We start from the raw sequence: 20,396 nt of genomic DNA on the forward strand, positions 1-20,396 counted from the left end.
CAGGAATTACTCCTGGAGGTGTTCAGGGAAACATATGGGATGCTGGGAATTGAATGCGGGTCAGCTGCATGCAAGGCAAACGCCCTACCCGCTGAGCTATCGCTCCAGCCCCTCATTTATTCTTTTTCACATTCATAAGTGTTTGTTAGATTTGATGGTTATGTGAAACTTACAGGCATTGGTAATTCTGGATTGTTTAATGTACATAGAATGTACATAGAATGTATATAGAATGTACATAAAAAGACTGGAAGCACAGAGAGACCTGTTAGTGTATGTTCTTCTGGGAACATCATATTTCTTATACTTTAAGGAACTAAGGGCAGGAGTGGGGAGACCAGTAAAGAGACAAATTGCAATAATCTAAGTGAGAAACAGTCCAGAACTTAAACAGGGGTGATAGCGATAGAGACCATGCAAAGGAATCTAATTCTGGATATATATTTGAAGATGAACTGACAGGATCTGATAAATTCATTGGCTGAGATTATAAGAGAAAAATATGCAAGAAGACAGTTTTTGTGGAGGCAACTGAGTGAATAGTCATGCTATTGTTTTGAGAAAGGGAAAGAGGAGAGGAGATTAAGATGTGGACAACATGTTGGGTGTGTTCATTTGGAGATGTTCATTAAACAGCCATGGGGAGACAGTAATTGTGTAAACCTTGAAACCAGAGCGGTCGTGGGAAGAAGATATAACTTGAAGAGAAATGTAAAGAGTACTTACGTCTAAGACTAGAGGAGGATGTGAATAAATAGAAAAAATTTGAGGACTGAGGTGTCATAGGAGTAGAGAAGGGGGAGTACCCAGAACTTAGGGAATGGAGAACTTAAAAGCTTTCCAGAGAAGCAAGTGCTTGAGCAGTCAGTTTATGGAGTGCACCTGGTCAGAGGAAAGCAAACACAAAGCCCACAGGTGAGGCAGAAACCAGAATATGATTGGGGGGGTTCTTGGATGACACCATGCAGACCGCCCAAAGTCTGACTCTTCTTGAAATTAAAACCGAAACCAAATGTTCACTTTCAAGAGGCTGACATTTAGAGGAATAACTCTTTTTGTTTTCTTCTAGAAAAGCCCTTTGTTGCTTTTGAGAGTAGCATGGAATCTTTGGTGGAAGCCACGCTGGGAGACCGCCTGAGAATCCCTGTGCAGTACCTGGGTTACCCTGCCCCAGAAATAAAATGGTAACTTTCAGAAATAAACACAGAGCTCTGTGTCATGTGGAAGCAGATCCTTCGATAGTACTAATTCCTGGGATTCTTTTTCCCATAGGTATAAAAATGGAAGACCGCTTGAGTCCAATCACACAATTAAAGTGGGGCATGTACTCACTATTATGGAAGTGAGTGAAAAAGATACTGGAAATTATACCATTGTCCTTACTAATCCCATTTCCAAGGAGAAACAGAGTCACAAGCTCTCTCTGATTGTGAATGGTGAGTTCTCTGGATTTTCCTTCTCTGCTCAAGATTTATTCGAAGGAGTATAATTCTCTTTCAGTCCTTTGGATAATTATACCCACCGTTCCTTTGTCACCTGATATTTCACTCCCTTCCTGAGTAGATTCCAATATATTACAAAAATGATCTTGAATGAGATCTGGAGTGATAGTACAGTGGGTAAGCCATTTACTTTGCACAACTCTGACCCCCAGCATTCCCATATTCTCCCCGAGAATTGCCAGGAATGATCCCTGAGTGCCGAGCCAAGAGTAAAGCCCTACCAGGAGTGCTACCAGGATTAAGCACAGCTGGATGTAAACACATCCTTTCCCCCCCAAAAACAGGATCTAGAATAGTAGAAGTAGTAAAGTGAGGTGTAGAACAGTATATTCTGGAGATGTTTGCTCAAGAGACCAAGTTAAGAACTGCTCAGCTGGCAGATGAAGGGAGATCGTGGACGGCTAAATGCAGTAAAATAAGAATTTCTTCCAGGGTAGTGGTCAGACTTCATTTCTGTCCATGTCATTGCTCCTGTCCCAGTGAACTATGCATGTGACATGCACATGCGGGAGACTCTTCCTATAATTTGTGGGAAGCTCCTAGTGTGACCTTGCAGAGAATGTATTAGCAGCACATGGGCAGATTTCAGCTCGGGCTTTTGCAAGTTGACACCGTTGACTTGGTTTGAAGCTTTCATTTGATTTTCTTTAAAGCAGGGGGTAGGATCTGACTTAATGTGGTCATGAGAAAACACCAGGTTTCTGTTTGATTTGGATGATTTGAATTTTGTTTCCCTATACTGAAAGAAAATTAAGGTCTGGGCAGGGTGGGGGAAAGGGTGCAGTCAAGTAAGCATGGGGGTGCTAATTAGAGAGGTGTCTTTATTGCAGGGTTTCTCAGGGCATTTGATATGATCATGTATGTTAGTACTCTCTAGGGGGAGGAACAGGGGGTGTTTGAGATTTAATTAACATATTTTGATCAGAATGCATCATCCTCTCTCATGGCCTCTTCTTGCTTCCCAATAAATTTATTAATATCTTGTTCCAAACACAGTTGGAGAGAGTCCTTTGTTGTGATTCTTAGTGGTGTAGACTGACTCGGCATAATCATACTTTGGGACCTTCTCTCCTGACCTCGGGTTCTTATCCACATGCCCTGCCACTGCCCTGGGACTCTGCTGAGCTTGGCTTCTTTTCTTTGCTGGGAAACCAGCTTCAGGGAGAACAAGTTCCAGAAAGGTCATTTACAAGTCACTCAACAATAGGATATGAGGAGGCAAGAGGAGCTGGAAAGCTGATAAATAGGGTGGGGAGATGGAAATGTATGGTCATCAAGGACAATAAGGAACACCATCTCACTGGCCTATCAAGTCACTAACTGTTTGGTTCGTTCTAGTTTTTAAAAAACAAACAAAAAAGACAGCAAATTTTGCAAGTATAGCCTGAGATTTTAGGTTGATAATGATAAGAAAATAGTTTCACACTAATGACTTTGAAGCTATCGAAGAGAGAAAAAGGGCTAGAGTGATAGCACATTGAGTCAGGCGTTTGCCTTGCATGCGGCCAACCCGGGTTCGATTCCCAGCATCCCTTATGGTCCCCTGGTCACTGCCAGGAGTAATTCCTGAGTGTAGAGCCAGGAATAATCCCTGTGCATTGCCAGGTATGACCCAAAAAACAAAAACAGAAATAAAAACAAATTAAAAAAAAGAAAGAGGATGAAAGGAAAAAAATAAGGAAAAAGCAGAGGGTGAAGAGAAAGAGAAAGGGAAAGAAAGAGAGGGAGAAGTGGTGGATAACTTTCGGCAGGGTATTTACATTTCTGTGATTCCTTTTGCTCCTGTGGTAAATAGAAGACAATCTGATGGTGAGGATTTAATGACTATGAAGGATTCTAGGCATCATAAATTCATAAATGTGATTGACAACTATTTTCTTCCTTTCTTACTCTGATCTAGTTGGTATGGTAGGTAGGAGATCTGTCCCTATAGCATATAGGAGAAAACGGAAGCACGAAGTGATGAGACTTGCTAACTGTTCCTGGAACTCAGTACTCTTCTAAGACCAGGCATTCTTTGTGAAACAAAACATGGGTGTCTAGTATGCTTAGAGATATATAGGTATTAATTTCTGGAAACTTGTACCTTTTGTTTCTTAAACCTGATGGAAAAAGAACTGGAAAGATGGTACAACAAATATGGCATTTGTCTTGCACACAGAAGACTTGAGTTTGATCCTTGGAAACCCATATGGTTCCCCAAACCCCAGCCCCTGGGAGTGATCCCTGAGTGCAGAACCTGGAGTAGGCCCTAAGCACCACAAGTCAAAAAAAAAAAGGCTGATGGACAATTTAAAAATTATTTTCTCATTTGTAGTCCCACCCCAAATTGGTGAGAAATCTCTGATATCTCCCGTGGACTCCTACCAGTATGGCACCACCCAGACGCTGACATGCACGGTCTACTCTGTACCTCCCCCACAACACATCCATTGGTATTGGCAGCTGGAGGAAGAGTGTACCTACAAGCCCACGTGAGTAGGACCCACTCTCTTGTTTCCGTCATTTAGCTTTTCATAATGCCTACTTATGATATGGCCCCTTTCTAAGCCAATGTGGCTCTTCCTAGAAGTGGCTCTAGAAGTATTATTAATTTTCCCTTATATTTCTACTTTTTTTTTTTTAAGGATGTCTGTCTTTGAGATACCCTGCTTTGAAATTAGCTAGCCCTCTCTTCAGATGAACCTCCTAGACACATCTCCAAGTGCAGCCTCATTGGTTACCTTGTGTAGTGCCCATCTTTGGTTTTTCTCCTTCCCAACACCTGGTGTCTCCTACCCTGTATCTCCTTTCTATCAATGTCAAAGGCTATATCAAATAGAATGCTGATGAAGGGGAGAGAGACAGAGACAGAGACAGACAGAGATGGAGACAGAGACAGAGAGTTGATTTCAAGAGAAAAGATTCCAAGGGCCACTTATCTGTGGCCCTTGGAATCTCTGTCCCAGCTTATCAGGTTCTAACACAAGTCCAGACATCCTTAGGAAAAACAACAACAACCCACCCACCACCACCCTCAGCAGTTCACTTCCTGTTGTTGTTTTGAAAATGGCCACTACTAGTTTCTTCCTCAGATACTGACCATTTCCTTCACAAAGGCCACAGTCCCAGAGAGAGTACTTTAAGAAATCCAATAGTTTCTTAGCTTCCTTGCCTTCCTTTGAACTAAATTAACTTGAATTGTCTTCTTGATTCAATTTGTGAATGGAGATTTGTTCCCGGAAGAGCTGCTTCCCTCCTGTATCCTGAATGAATCTACCTACAACCTTTTCCTCTGGTGCTGAAGACTATTTTTAATTGGCGCCACGTCTTATATCATGTCGGGCACATTGAAAATTATTTCTAAGAATGTAGTATTCCAAGTATGATACCTGTCCTTACTTTAAATTCAAATTAAAGATAAGTTAAATTGTAAGATGATTTGTTTCTTTTTTGTAATAGCCAAGGTCTCCTAACGACAAACTCTTATGTTTGCAAAGAATGGAGAAATGTAGAGGACTTTCAAGGAGGAAATAAAATTGAAGTCAGCAAAAATCAGTTTGCCCTTATTGAAGGAAAAAACAAAGTGAGTCGGAAGTTCTTTTACTAGAAAATCTCTCTCTCTCTCTGAAGCATAGATTGATGAATCAGAGCATCATTTGATTATATATGAGGAATATTAGAGACCAGTAAGCGTATTAGAAATCAAATTTCTAATAGATTAAATGGTTTAAAAATACCTTTGACTCTTTGAAGCACTATCAACCTAGCATTAATTTCTTAGAGAATATTAAAACACCTATTGCCACTAAATCTGTACATTTTTGCAAGATAGTTCTCATGTTGGAAACATGAAAATGAGAAAAGATAGATAATAACACATGAAAGCACACCACTTTTTGCATGGTTTCCAAAGTTCTTTTTGTATAATATGTTAGTGACTCATGGATTATAATTATTTTAATAGCATGAATGTGAGAGTAGTCAACATGATTATAATGATATGCTTTTGAAAGTGACCCATTGTGGTGGTTGGGGGCACCTGTGCTGAATTCATCTTAGTGTGTGGTCATCCATCTAGCATCCATTGTTGACAGTGTGAAATTTGTTTTTGTCACAGACTGTAAGTAGCCTTGTTATCCAGGCAGCAAATGTGTCTGCTCTGTACAAATGTGAAGCCATCAACAAAGCTGGGAGTGGAGAAAGAGTCATCTCCTTCCACGTGACCAGTAAGTACTGCTCTTAGAGGTGGGTCTGATCTCTTGCCAAGTGGGTGCTGAGCTGCTGTCTGCTCCTTTATAGTCCCTGATAGTCATTCCTGTGGGTGAGTGGTATGGGATTGAGGGGGAGGAATTGAATCAGTATTTGATGGCTTTTGGCAAATGGAAATACTCAGCTAGCTCCTAGGTTCTTGTGAAGTCAGTTCCTCTCACTTCACTGGCAAGAGAATGGTTTTGTGCATGTTTTTTATGCATCAGTTCCATCTCATATTAATGTCTATCACATACACCCCAGTGCTCGTTTTTTGGGGGTATGGTCAGTATAGTTGGCCTGCTGTTCAACAGTTGAAAAAGCTGGGTTTTCAGGAGGCAATTGTAGTGACACGGGAGCATATTCTCCCCATGCTGTTGATTTTGTCTGTTCTTCTTGGTTTTAGGGCTAAGCTTTAGTTGACTGACCTGGAGAAAATGTTCTGACCTGGGCTAATTCATTGTGAGAAAATACAGCTTATAGGTCATTGAGTGTTATTTTAAAATTCAGTGTGGTAATTACCTGCTTTGAATTTTTTTTTAATTGTAAAAGTCATGATTAGAGCTCCATGTGGAGATTTGAAAATTAGTTGAGGAATTCATTTACATTTCCAAATGCATAGTTTAGTAGAAGAGATTTGGGAATGTGTGTGATCCAATTTGGTTGCGATTACTAGAAGCTCACGTCTCTTGTTGCTTCATAGCACTGTGAAGGTGACAAGAAGAGTGTGCATCTGCTAACCACAGGTTTTATATTTTAGGGGGTCCAGAAATCACTTTGCAACCTGGCACCCAGCCAACTGAACAGGAGAGTGTGTCTTTGTATTGCGCTGCAGACAGAACTATGTTCGAGAATCTCATGTGGTACAAGCTAGGCCCGCAGGCTCTGCCTGTCCATTCAGGAGAGTTGCCCACACCAGTCTGCAAGAACTTGGATGCTCTTTGGAAAATGAATGCCACCCTGTTCTCTAATAGCACAAATGACATTTTGATCATGGAGTTCCAGAACACATCACTGCAAGATCAAGGAAACTATGTCTGTTTTGCTCAGGACAGAAAGACCAAGAAAAGACACTGTGTGATCAGACAGCTCACAGTCCTAGGTAAGGAGGTAACTCATTCAGATACAGTTGGAATGTCTTTCATGTAGTGCTTTCAGGTACTCTGGAGAGATTATTGTCTTCTAGAGAGTTATGAAGTAGACTGGTGCATGCTTATCTTATTCACCAAAAGCCCCTGAGACAGATGAAGCAAGTAATGATTAAGTGATATGTTAAAAAGAAAATAAGAGTTCTTTCTGACCTTGATATTGGAATAATTCACTAGTAACTTCAAGGGGTTAGCCTGAGTCAGGGAAATTCTGCCGTGTTCTTAGGCTTTCCTTTCTTTTAGTGTACACATATCTGTTGGATGTCTTTTCTGAGATAGGCTGCCAGCAGTTCCCGGTGATAAAAGATAGCCCAGGAGAGCACATATACCCACTGGGCAGTGGGAGCATGCACAGTGTCTCAGTGTCCATAAGGACAGGAATTATTTTTTGGTTTATGCTTTGTGAAAATTCCATCGTAGAATGCGGTTGCACTTAGTAGGTACTCAATAAGTTAGCAACTGAATGCAAAGTGTACTGATGGGGTTTTCTAGGATGTTAAGAGCCCAGGAGTGGGCTACTGTGGTGAATACCTGCAACACTGGATTAATATTGTCCAGCCATAGTTCAAAGTCAAAGAGATGGTCATTTTAGGGAGCAGATAGCTTTGCAAATCACTTGAGTCAATCGATCATTTAACCTTGTACCAGATGCAAAAGCTATGTAGCCAAGACATTGTTTCTGGAGAAATTAGGCAAAGTTTTGTGTGTGTGTGTGTGTGTGTGTGTGTGTGTGTGTGTGTGTGTGGTGGGGTTGGGTGTTGTTCTGGGCCCTACTCCTGTATCTTCTTCATGTTTTAGTCTCCCTTTCCAGTTCCTAAGAACTCCAGGTAGTCTTTGTTTTTTATTGTTTTGAAGAGGAACTGCTCTAGTAAACTAATCTGCACCAAAGCAATAGTGGAATAGGACCCTGTCTTCTTCAGAGTCCTTAGTGTGTTTTAAGAGTTCTCAGACACTAGGCTAGCCTTTGCTGAAATTAAGATTCAAGTATCAAAATAAGAGACATTTGGGGGTAAAATTATCCCTAGGGCCCCTCCAATAGCATCATATATATGGTGATGCTTTTCTCTTCACTTTGTTGCTGAACTGACTTCAAACCACAATTAGAATTCAGAAAAGGACATAAAGAAAGAGATGGTTTGGCATGCCTAGGAACTATGTGCTTACAATGAGCTTCTTTGCTTCCCAAAGGACTTCTAAATTGTTTTTATAAAATCATTCTTAGAAATGGACTAACTAGAATCCAGGCCATTTGCTTAAATCCCATTGACAATCACCATTGAGCTAATCCTGTTTCACTCAATGTCGAAATGGATCCTTTCAGCAGGATTTCTTTTGATATTCATTTAGTTTGGACAAGATCATTGAATGTCACATTTTTTGTTGGAAGATAGTAATTCTAAGGCTCTGCTGTTTATTTGACCAAATGTCAGCTGGATTCAATGTCTTTAAATCTGCAACTTTTCTTAGAGGATTTTCTGTTAGTGTTTTAGTAGAAGGAGCATGGGACTTTTTTAATTTATTTTAGGTTCTTAGTATTTTGTGATATTTTACCTGTTGAGTTAAAGGGATTTGGACTAGTTGTTTAACCCCATAAATTACAGTAATTTCAGTTGTATCATGACTCATGTTCTCATTTTGCCTAACATAAAATGATCGTGAGCCATAGAAATAGCACAAGTGAGTTTTTGAAAAAAGTGCTAAATAAATATGAAACTTTCTTTGTTATTTGAATTATACTGAAGTTTTATACTTGGAGATAAACATGGCTGTGTTCCAGGGTGTGTTAACTGGCCAAAACTTTCATGGGAGGGGAGTTGTTCTGATTAAAGGAACAATCCATAAAGGTGACCATCTGACCATCTTGCTTTCCTGATGTATTACCAGCTCAAATTCCTCATGTAATTGTTCAAAAAGATGCAGTAATCCATCTTAAATATCTGGCTCATGTGTTTCATTTAGCAGCTAACTGAACTATTATCAACCTTTGTGCATTCGCAGTTTAGTAAATTGAAAGTTCTAGTAAGTTTTGATGATACAGTATACTGATAGTAATGCTGTTTCAAAAGTTTGAATTAAATATGCCATGAATCTCTTTTGGTGGGCACAGAGCGCATGGCGCCCCTGATCACAGGAAATCTAGAGAATCAGACAGCAAGCATTGGTGAAACCATCGAGGTCTCCTGCACAGCATCTGGGAATCCCTCTCCACAGATCATATGGTTTAAAGATAATGAAACCCTAGTGGAAGACTCAGGTGAACAGAACATTTGTCTCTTTTTGGTTGTAGAAGTTTCTGTAGATATTAATCTAAAAGGTTCTATTATTGGGGCTGGAGTGATAGCACAGCAGGTCGGGTGTTTGCCTTGCATGTGGCTGACCAGGGTTCGATTCCCAGCATCCCACATGGTCCTCTGGGCACCGCCACGAGTAATTCCTGGGTGCAGAGCCAGGAGTAACCCTTGTGCATCTCCAGGTGTGACACAAAAAGTAAAAAGAAAAAAAGAAAAAAAGGTCCTATTATTTCATGATTTGTTCTAAATGAAAAAAAAAAGTATTTGTATTCATGGTCTGGCCCTTTTCATAGACTTAGAGTCAAAAATTTCAGAACTTTGTGGGATTCTGTGGAAGCAAGGGGGTCCTAAGCTAGCTGACTTTGGGATTAGATAATAGCCCAAGATAAAGGGCAGGATTTATTCATGTATATTTTGGTTTTGAGGCCATACTCGGCATTACTCCTGGCCATGCTTGAAGATCCTTATGCAGTGCCAGGAATTGAACCAGGTTGGCTGCATGGAAGGCGAGCACCTTATCTGTTGTATTACCTTTTCTAACCTGCCCAAAGGCAGCATTTATAGTTAAAATTTGTTCATGAAAAACCCCACCAAAATACATCACAAATAAAACTGATCATTTCCTCTCTCTCTTAGGCATAGTACTGAAAGATGGCAACAGGAACCTCACCATCCGCAGGGTGAGGAAGGAGGATGAAGGCCTCTACACCTGCCAGGCATGCAGTGTTCTTGGGTGTGCGAAAGTGGAGGCTTTTTTCATAATAGAAGGTCAGTGGGGACTTATCAATGTACTGGGTGGTTTTCAAAAATTAGTTTGTACCTTAAGTGTGCTTGTTTACTTTGTGTGGTTTACAGGTGATCTTTTATATCCTTTATAAAAATTCAGCTAAAAGTATATATATGTATATCTCACATGTATATATATATCCACATGTATGTACACATATATACATACTTACAGCTAAATTTTTATAAAGGATATAAAGCATATGTGGATAATATATATTTATATATGCAGTATGGGCTGGAGCGATAGCACAGCGGGTAGGGCATTCGCCTTACACGCGGCCAACATGGCCGACCCGAGTTCGATTTCTCCGCCCCTCTCGGAGAGCCCGGCAAGCTACCGAGAGTATTTGATATGCCAGACACAGTAACAACAAAGTCTCCAATGGAGACGTTACTGGGCCCGCTCGAGCAAATCGACGATCAACGGGAGGGCCTTTACCTTTACCTTTACCTTATATGCAGTATATATGAAATATATAAATATATATGTTTATATATATTAACCATAAAACACAGTTAAAGTTATGTGAGTCCTGCTTGCATCACACTTCCTATTTCTGCTATTCTCATTTTAGAGCAATTCTTAGCACTCTGAGTAAATCGCCTCTTTTCCCAGATTCTTTGATTTGAAAGGCTCAGTTAATTTTTTATGGAAATGTTTCCTCTATATTTGCTTAGGATAACATTAGAATTCCTATCTCATCATGAAAATCAGTATCCTGGGGATAGATTCAAAGCTCACAGTTTTTTTTTGTTTTGTTTTGTTTTAAATTTATTTTTTATTGAATTACTGTGAGATACACACTTATAAAGCTGTTCATGCTCTGGTTTCAGTCATACAATGTTCCAACACCCATCCCTCCAACAAGTGTACATTTCCCACCACCAATGACCCCGCCAGTTTCCCTTATATCCCCCACTGCCTGCCTCTATGGCAAGCATTTTTCTTCTCTCTCTCTGTCTCTCTCTGTCTTTCTCCATGTCTCTCTGTCTCTCTGTCTCCCCCACCACCCTTTTGGGCATTATGGTTTGCAATACAGATACTGAGGGATTATAATGTTTGATCCTTTATCTATTTTCAGCACATAGTTCTTGCACAGTTTACATTGCACTAAAGATAACTAGGATTTATTTATGAACAAGAGACTAGAGGTTTTTTTTTCTTTTTACATGGACAATGGGGCTGAAGCGATAGCACAGTGGGTAGGGTGTTTGCCTTGCACGCAGCCAACATGGCCGACCCGAGTTCGATTCCTCCGCCCCTCTCGGAGAGCCTGGCAAGCTACCCGTGATGTATTCGATATGCCAAACACAGTAACAACAAAGTCTCACGATGGAGACATTACTGGGCCCGCTTGAGCAAATCGATGAACAACGGGAGGACAGTGACAGTACATGGACAATTAATTTGGGGTTCTGTTATAAATAGGAAAGGCAACATATATATTTATATATATATATGCAGATGTGATAGGATATTGGACATTTTCTCATCTGGGAAAGGTAATTGAGACAGAATATTTTATCTTCAGAAGGGATTGGCATCTTCAAAAACAAAAACAAAAAACCAGCAGTGTAACAATGAAGCTGTTTTATGTAGGCGAAGGAGCAGTATACAAGGGAAGAACAAGGGTGATGGAGGAAGTGGTGGATTTCTCTGGACTCCCCTAACTTCCCTCTCACAGCATAGATTTCAGCCTCTTTAAACTGGTCCTTTTCATCTTGTCTGTATTGCCACAGGTCGCATATCAATGCCTTCTCATGCTTTCAGATCTGTAGACTAATCATCATTTCATAAACTGCATTTGCAAATAAAGATTTCAAATGCCTGAAATAATAATTTCAAGCAACACAGATTTGTCATTTCCAAAGTGTGGTATGTTTTAGGACACAAGATACTCTCAGTTCTCCCCCATGCACTATCTTGTCTCCATTATTGTTGGTTACCAGCACTGCTCTGTTGTTCATCGATTTGCTCGAGTGAGCCCAGTAACGTCTCCATTGTGAGACTTGTTGTTACTGTGTTTGGCATATCAAATACATCACGGGGAGCTTGCCAGGCTTGCCGGGCTCTCCAAGAGGGGTGGAGGAATCAAATCCGACTCAGCCAGCCAGCCTCGCGCAAGGCAAATGCCCTGCCACTGTGCTATCTCTCCAGCCCGAACTCCAGTGGCGCAATTGGTTACCAGTACATTGCATAGAAGTTCTATTTACGTTCTCACTTGAAGATTAAGAAAGCGTCACATTTAATTGTTGTGCTAGATCCCCAAATGTCAATATGGGAACTGTAGCATTGTAGCACTGTCCTCCCGTTGTTCATAAATTTGCTTGAGCGGGCAACAGTAAGGTCTCCATTATGAGACTTGTTACTGTTTTTGGCATATTGAATACGCCACGGGAAGCTTGCCAGGCTCTGCCATGTGGGCAGGATACTCTCTGTAGCTTGTTGGGCTCTCTGAGAGGGATGAAGGAATCGAACCCAGGTTGGCTGCATGCAAGGCAAACACCCTACCCTCTGTACTATCGCTCCAGCCCTTATGTTCAGGGAATTTTTGAACTTTTTAGAGTGGACTTTTTAATTTCTCTGCATAAGCAGAGAGTGACTTCACTAAGGCTACCAGAGAAACAAAATCTATTTCCAAATATACTTGCTTGTCTCTCAACTGTTAATTCCTTATCTTTCTACCTTCCTGAGACTGCCATGGGTAGATTTGATCCACACTGCACTCAGTCATTGGAAGGACCTGAGTGATAATTGCTTCCTTATCGCCTCTTTGCTAATCACTCTTAAATTGAAAGCCTTTTCTGGGGTTTCATTTCTCCCACTCAGAGCTGTCCTCTGGAGCCCTCAGCCTCTGTAGTCTTCCCTGACAATCTGTTTTTTTTTTCTCTTCTATTTTATTTCATAGTGATTTTAAACAAATTGCTAGGTCATGTGGGATGTGACTGGCTTGGCTCCTCTCCTCCCACACAAGATCAGAGTAACAGCTGCCTGGTGTTGGACAGACCTGGTATAAGCTCCACCATTCCAATGACTTTTGCGTGCTCTTAATGAAGCACTATGAGGGTTATTGAGAAGATGAAGTGAGGTGATATTGTTAAATTAATGAACACCCAATTAGTGTGTGGTCATGAGCAATTTTCTGATCAAGCGCTACATTTATTTTATTTATTTCCCTTTTTTTGGGGGTTTTTTTTTTGAGTTGGGAGGACATGCCTCACTGTACTTAGGGCTTACCCTTGGCTTTATGCTCAGGAATCACTCCTGGTCTTGCTCTAGGGACTATTTTGGGTGCCAGGGATTGAACCTGGGTTAACCACATGAAAGGCAATTGCTTTACCCACTGTACAATTTCTCCAGCCTTTCCTGCTTGGTTTCTTAAATGATTCCTTCCCAAGCTCTATACTAGACATTTTCTGCCAAGACAAAGTTTCCTTTTCTATAGAGCACAATCTGTTTTCTTGCAAATATTGCTCTTCCTTCAAATATTTCCCCTTTCCCCTTGTCTTTTAAAATCTACCTATTTGTATCGATTTATAGACACACAAAAATGGGTTTTGGGGCTACACTCATCTGTTTTTGCTCAGAGAGCTTACTTCAGACTCTGCTTGGGAGTCACTGACGGTGCTTGGGGGACCATATATGTGGTACCAGGGTTCGAACCAAGATCTGCTGCATGCAAGGCGAGTGTCCTACCTCTTGTCCTATCTCTCCAGCCCCAAGACATTAGCATTTTTATCTTTAATGACTTTAGCATTCTGTTGTGGTAGGCTTTCATGAGCATCATCTTGAAAATTTAATTATCTATGAAAAAGGTTATAGATTTCGTTCCATTTTGGGAGTATTCTTGTCTTGTTGATAAGCAAGAGCTCTTGCTTTCATGTGGTATCTTATAGCAGAAGCTAAGATTTTTAACTCTGGATGCTAATTCAATTGTGTCATTCCAGGTGCTCAGGAAAAGACAAATTTGGAAGTCATCATTCTAGTGGGTACAGCAGTGATTGCCATGTTCTTCTGGCTCCTTCTTGTCATCGTTCTCCGGACTGTTAAGCGGGTAACGAGAATATTTCCCTTCTGTCTCATGCACATTGATTTTCATGATTAATGAAAGCTGACTGAGGCTCTTTGAGTTGTTTCTCCCCATTGTTTTTGGCTCAATGAGCACAATTTTATTTCAATACAATAACATTCTTGCCCACTCGCTTTTGGCTGGACCACTGGGTTTTAATTGACAGAAGCTACTAGAGGAGAAAAGGGCTTGGTCTAGTGTAATTAAGATTTGAAAACTTCATTTGAGCTCATTTGGGAATGGAGGGGACATGGGAAGCAGAACTATAATAGGACTATTCTCAAACACCATGAGTTTTGTTAGAAAATGAGACTTTGGGAATGGGGTGCCTATAAACAACAGTAATAAGCACATAAAAACAACAGCCAAACAACAGCGTGTGTATGACTGGAAGGAATAATGCTTTCCAGGCCAACGGAGGAGAACTGAAGACAGGCTACTTGTCCATCGTCATGGATCCAGATGAGCTCCCCTTGGACGAACACTGTGAACGCCTGCCCTATGATGCCAGCAAGTGGGAGTTCCCTAGGGACCGGCTGAAATTAGGTTTGTTCTCAAGGGATAGTCAATTTCCTTGGTCATCTCTCCTGCTTTATGAGAATAACAGATCCATCCTATGCAAAGGTTTACATTGCCCATTTAACCCCTTAGATTTAGGGTCCTGCGTAATGATCTAATGCAAGGCTTCAGGAGAGTGAGAGTGGAGGTATTTGGTTTTTTGCTTTGGGATTACATCTGGTGGTGCTCAGGGGTCACTCCCAGCAGTGCTTGGGCTACCATGCAGTTCTAAGGATCAAATCTAGTCTGCCTGCATGCAAAACATGTGCTAAGACTGTTGAGCTATCCCTCTGACCTACAAGATGGAGATGTTAAATAATTAGCTCAGAGCAAATTACCTGCTTCCAGTTAACGGGTCTGTTCATGTTAAATTGGGATGGGAAGTTACCCAACCCAGTGGGAATCTTCACGTGTCACTGGTGGCATAATCTAAATTTTGTTGTTAACATTGTTGACTAGGTAAGCCTCTTGGGCGTGGTGCCTTTGGCCAAGTGATTGAAGCAGATGCCTTTGGAATTGACAAGACAGCAACTTGCAAGACAGTGGCTGTCAAAATGTTGAAAGGTAAAAGGAAAATTCCATGATTATGTATCTGTCGGTTTTATCCAAGCTTTTACAAGACCTAAAGATTATATCAGTTTATGCAGTTAGGTAAACCCACTAGCCTAAGCATTCAGATGGCCTATACTAGTGCCTATATGGTGCAAACTGGAAGAAGTTTCTCTTTAATTGCCTGAGACTAGTGTGTATTAACTGACAAGCAAAGTTGGGGTGGATTTTAGCACATCACACTCCCTTTTCCTTCCCACTTGCCTATTGACAACTCCCCACTTTGCTTGGGAGTCCTTTCGCAGGACTTGTATATTATTTAGTGCCTATTACTTAGTACATAGCTTGTATATTATTTAGTGCCTGGCTAGTGGACAACAATATCTTGGTTATATCAAAATTATTTCTTAATAGATTATGGTGACTTAGCAGGTATTTATAGGTCTTTTAGAAGCATGGCAGATGTAAAAGTCTTTCACATATGAAACATAATCTGCTAAATAATAATGGTTGGTTTAGAAACAAAAGACTATAGGTGAAGCTTTAAAATTAAAAAGTTTTGTAAAGTGTTAATTCTAATAGTAGTGGGATGCTGCAATTTCATTTGGATGAGGATGCTTAAAAAGCTCTGTGCTGAAACTGTGATGGGCTTTCATTGATGGAAGCCATGTTCCTCAGCCTTTGTCAATGGATCTTATACATTTTTATCTCTTTTATTTTTCCTGCTTTCCCTATGGTCCAGGCGGGTATGTAATCTAGAGGTAGCTCTTCAGGGCCTGTGTTATGAGTGATATTTGGAAGCTGTCCCAGTCTGGACAGGCTTAAATGGAGAGTCTCTTTGTCATCAACCTCATGTGCCAATTGACCGTGCCAGCTGGCCCTTGATAGGTTTCCTGCTCAGATTGGCTGGAACTGCAGCATAGCCCCTAACCTAGGGGGATGTTTAATACATGGTGTTGCTATTTTACAATGAAGTATTGAAATAATTAGGCCTTCAGAAGCATAGTAAACATGATCTAGGAAAATCCAGTTTTGTCAAAGAAGAAAATCTGGGCCTAACTCCATCTGCAGATGTAGTTTCCACTTTGGAAAAGACTTCACAAGGAACTCCGTTAAATAGCAACCATTCTGGGTGCACTTACAATTTAAAATTGACTTTGATAAAAATGTACCTAGTCCATAACTTGGTATATAGTGGTATTCTCGCTAAAAGTATATTGCATAGATGTATACAGTGTACCTTAGTCCTCCTAAGGTATGCCTGTATTTGTGACTCCCTTCTCTGCCCTGTGTTTGTAGAAGGAGCAACACACAGTGAGCACCGAGCCCTCATGTCTGAACTCAAGATTCTCATTCATATTGGCCACCATCTCAATGTGGTTAATCTTCTAGGTGCCTGTACCAAACCAGGAGGTGAGTATCTATGGTTAGTTCTAGTTGCCTGGTTTTGATGTTAGCATCCTTGCTGATAGTTGAGGGAAACCACAAAGTTCCCACAATTTTGGTAACTCAGGATGGTATGATAGATTGTTGGATAGAAATACATATCATGGCAATTTAATGGGTATTTTAGATTCTCTTAGAATTTCCTGTGAACTGAACAGCACTGCATCATGATAATATAGTTCATTACACGTGAAGTAGGTGTTCAAAATGGAAACCCAACTTTGTGTGCTGAAGACCTTGAAAAAATGCCCTTGGAAGTATCTCCCCCTAAACTGGAGTCATCTTTGGTGATGATGTGGAAAAACAAGTGTGGATTTTCTTTTGAAATGTGGATTAATCTTTTGATGACAGAAAGGCTACCTATAAGAGAACTGTGATGGCCAGATTTCTGTGATGCTATCCCCAGTGAGAGGTTATAGCCTCTTCTATGATAATTTGGTAGACTCTGGTAGACTTTGATAGACTTTGGTAAATTTGGTAATATAGGAAATAGTTAGAAACAGGGGTGTAAATCCTTTTTTTCCCCTTTTTTGACATGCTCTGTGGTCCACAGGGCCACTCATGGTGATTGTGGAATTCTGCAAGTTTGGAAACCTGTCTACCTACTTAAGGAGCAAGAGAAATGAATTTATCCCCTACAAGGTTAGTCTTTCTTAATTCTGGACACACTGTAAAGTGGAGGAAAACTTAATGTGATATAGCTTTTAAGTTTTTAATTAAAATTCTGTGAAAAACTTGCGAGAAATTTTTACACAGTCTCCTTCAGCTCTCCTAACAACCTCTTTTACCTTCGAAGGACTATTTGCTTTTCATGTTTTATTTTTATGGTTACTGCTCTATGGTAGATGTTGCCAGAAAAGGGCAGAATATGGACGTGATTCAGGAAGAGGATAGTTGAGGAGGGGAAAATAGTGTTGGATTATTATTTTTATCTCTAGAGTCATATTTGATTCCATGTAATAGAAGTGCATCTGTAACAAGGACACTGATGCGTAAAGTATGTCTGAGGTGAAACTTGAAAGAAGAAATTTAACTATTTAAAGGAAGAGCTACGAGGGTTGGAGAGATAGTAGTGGGGTTAAGGCACTTGTCTTACAGTCAGTCAACTCAATTCTGTTCCGGAACTGTACTAGAATCATCCCCAGATGTGATTCCTGGAGGAATTTATCACTTCCATAAAATCTTAACTCCTCTTTTAAAGGAGTCAGGTAAAACAAACAAACAACAACAACAACAAGGAGTTACGATTTTATGGAAGAAAATCCAGTAAAATATAGAACACATGTCCAAAATTTCTGCTATTAGACTACATGATCCGGGCATGTTCTTTTTGTTTTTGTTTTGAATGGTTAAGTGTGTTTCCATAGTTTACTATACTTTAGAGATCTGTGATGTATTCAAGGAGTTTGTTCATGTACTTCTTTGTAGAGCAAAGGGGCACGATTTCGTCAAGGGAAAGAATATGTTGGAGAAATCACTATGGACCCCAAACGGCGCTTGGATAGTATCACCAGTAGCCAGAGCTCAGCCAGCTCAGGATTTGTTGAAGAGAAGTCTCTCAGTGATGTGGAGGAAGAAGAAGGTATCTCTCACTGCTTCCTTCGTACTTAACCCATACTGTGCAGAAACAGAGAAGGTGACGGGGGGTTATGAGGAATTTTGTCATGACAGAAGCTCAGTATAATCTATGAGGGAAAAAGATCTGAATTTCTGCTCTGCTTCCACAGAGACTTCCCCAAAGTGAAGTGTGTACTTCAGGTTGTGAACTACACACGTATAGCTATCTCAGGAAAGTTCACTGCCCCATAATCACCCAGCAGCAGGTGAATATCCAGTCAATCATCTTAGAATTCTGGTTAAATTTTATTAGCAGACATGGCTCAGTGCTGTGTTCCAGAAGGATAACAGTTACTCTCTAGTGGTTTCTTACCCTCCCCGTTGCCTTCCCTATTATTCAGCCCTATATTGTACTTCACCAGCCACAACAGAAGTTTTTGAGTTAAGCATGCCCAAACTTCTCCAGGGCATTTCAGTTTGCAGTGTCTAGCCTCCTAAGTGACTTATCAAGTCTTCCTTTCAGCCTTACTTTCTCAGAAGAGTCTTGGTGATTCTACTTTTCTTTACTTAGTTATGCCTCCAGTGATATTTTAGAAGATATTTCAGAACTGCTTACAAGTAAATCTGTGCTCTCCGCTAAACATCCAGTTCCAAAATACACTTTCTCTGATTTCTTCAGAAGGAGAAAAGTCTGCTCCGTGAATGTAGAGCGGGGTTTTTCTGACATCTGGCTCTCCTAGAGGTGTGAGCTTAAGAATCCAGTTAGGGAACAGAAAGAAAACCCTTTCTGTTTCCCTTGACATGTCACTGAAAGGACTCCGATCAGACTTCTTTCCCTGAGAATTAAGTCAGCAGCGTGAAACTGGAACTTGGTCTAGAAAATGTGGGGACGTTGTGTAGATCTCATGTGATTGGGCCCACACTTAGTGCCCCTTTCCTGTCATTCACAAAACGGTGGTCAGTAAAGAGAAAACTATGCATTGAGCCAGTAAGTTGGCATAGAAAAGTTGGCCCGGAATTTTGTCTCCATTTCTTCATTTGGAAAAAACTGGGATTTCACTCACTGTTCACTGAGAGAACCCTTTAGCCTATGCAAAGAGCATTAAGAAAAAGTTCTCGCAATCTTTTTACTATGTAACAAGGTTATTATTACAACTGACTTTTTGCTTACTATGGTGTTTATCTAAGAATGGAGCCATTTCTTTTCTGACTAAAACCAAGAGATCATATTGAGACACACTAATGCCTTTATGTCAATACCATCAATTTACATAAATCCATCTTTTTCTTTTTTTCCCCATCTTCTTGCATTCATATCACAAGAGGAAAAAGCATCTTCCTCACAAGCCAAATTAAATGTGTTTACTGCACTTTCTCAGCTAGAAAGTGAGACAAAATGTATTTCTGGATATTTTTAGTTATCCGCTGTAGATTATAGTTTGACCTTTGGCCTTTGTCCCAGGACAAAGCCTGGAGAGAAAAGATCCAATGACCCTGAATATTGTTTTATTTTTATAGTTCTTGACATGAAGCTATTGTTTATCCCTCTGGGTATGTTTGGAGAAAAAAAAACAGCCAAACAAAAACTCAAGAATTTAAAACAATAAATTTGTTGGAAAATATCCTCTTTCACTTCTGGATTAGCTGGTTCTACTTGGCAAAAGAAGAAAAAGAAAAAAACTAATAATTTGCTGTGGTAGGGTGAGATTAATAATACTGTCACTCAGCACATTTATAGAAGACAGCGACATTTTCTCTCTGCTTCTGTTTCCCTATATGTAACTCTCTTGAAATAACTATTACTCTAGTGAACTTAGAAAAAAATAGCACTGGTGGGTGGAAATACTGATCTCTGTCCACCTGTATTTTCTGACAGTTTCTGAAGATCTATATAAGAACTTCCTGACCTTGGAACATCTCATTTGCTACAGCTTCCAAGTGGCTAAGGGAATGGAATTTTTGGCCTCAAGGAAGGTAAGATGGTTCAATGGGAAGAGAGAAATCTCTGATCTGAAGAGAGCACAGGTTTGAAAATAGGTTATGTAGTAACAGCCATTGGTGTTTGTTTAGGACTAGAATTCATTCACCACTTTTCAGAAATCTCTATTTGGAAACTCTTTTTCTGCTAATGAAGTGTGTGTGTAAAGATTTCAACAAATTATTTAATGTGTGAAATACTTATGGAGCTTCTCCTAGGTTCAGGCATTCTGCTAGGCACTGAGGAAACTGTCCCCGAATAGGCAAACCTCTTTGCAT

General features: G+C 40.3%; 1 protein-coding gene across 2 annotated transcripts in view; it reads left to right on the forward strand.

Annotated features, from left to right (window-relative positions):
• Positions 1 to 20,396, forward strand: part of KDR (kinase insert domain receptor) — a 50,577-nt gene that overhangs the window by 13,890 nt on the left and 16,291 nt on the right. For both annotated transcript variants that reach the window (XM_056111295.1, XM_056111296.1), the window contains exons 8-22: positions 1,070 to 1,184; positions 1,273 to 1,436; positions 3,820 to 3,976; positions 4,944 to 5,067; positions 5,602 to 5,710; positions 6,493 to 6,834; positions 8,988 to 9,134; positions 9,808 to 9,939; positions 13,909 to 14,015; positions 14,441 to 14,576; positions 15,048 to 15,152; positions 16,437 to 16,550; positions 17,137 to 17,225; positions 18,012 to 18,165; positions 20,017 to 20,114. In XM_056111295.1, the coding sequence (XP_055967270.1) occupies positions 1,070 to 1,184; positions 1,273 to 1,436; positions 3,820 to 3,976; positions 4,944 to 5,067; positions 5,602 to 5,710; positions 6,493 to 6,834; positions 8,988 to 9,134; positions 9,808 to 9,939; positions 13,909 to 14,015; positions 14,441 to 14,576; positions 15,048 to 15,152; positions 16,437 to 16,550; positions 17,137 to 17,225; positions 18,012 to 18,165; positions 20,017 to 20,114 (2,093 nt within the window). The remainder of the gene's footprint in view (positions 1 to 1,069; positions 1,185 to 1,272; positions 1,437 to 3,819; positions 3,977 to 4,943; positions 5,068 to 5,601; positions 5,711 to 6,492; positions 6,835 to 8,987; positions 9,135 to 9,807; positions 9,940 to 13,908; positions 14,016 to 14,440; positions 14,577 to 15,047; positions 15,153 to 16,436; positions 16,551 to 17,136; positions 17,226 to 18,011; positions 18,166 to 20,016; positions 20,115 to 20,396) is intronic.

The sequence above is a fragment of the Sorex fumeus genome, unplaced genomic scaffold (genome assembly GCF_029834395.1).
Source record: "Sorex fumeus unplaced genomic scaffold, SorFum_2.1 ptg000013l, whole genome shotgun sequence".
Classification (NCBI taxonomy): Eukaryota; Metazoa; Chordata; class Mammalia; order Eulipotyphla; family Soricidae; genus Sorex; species Sorex fumeus.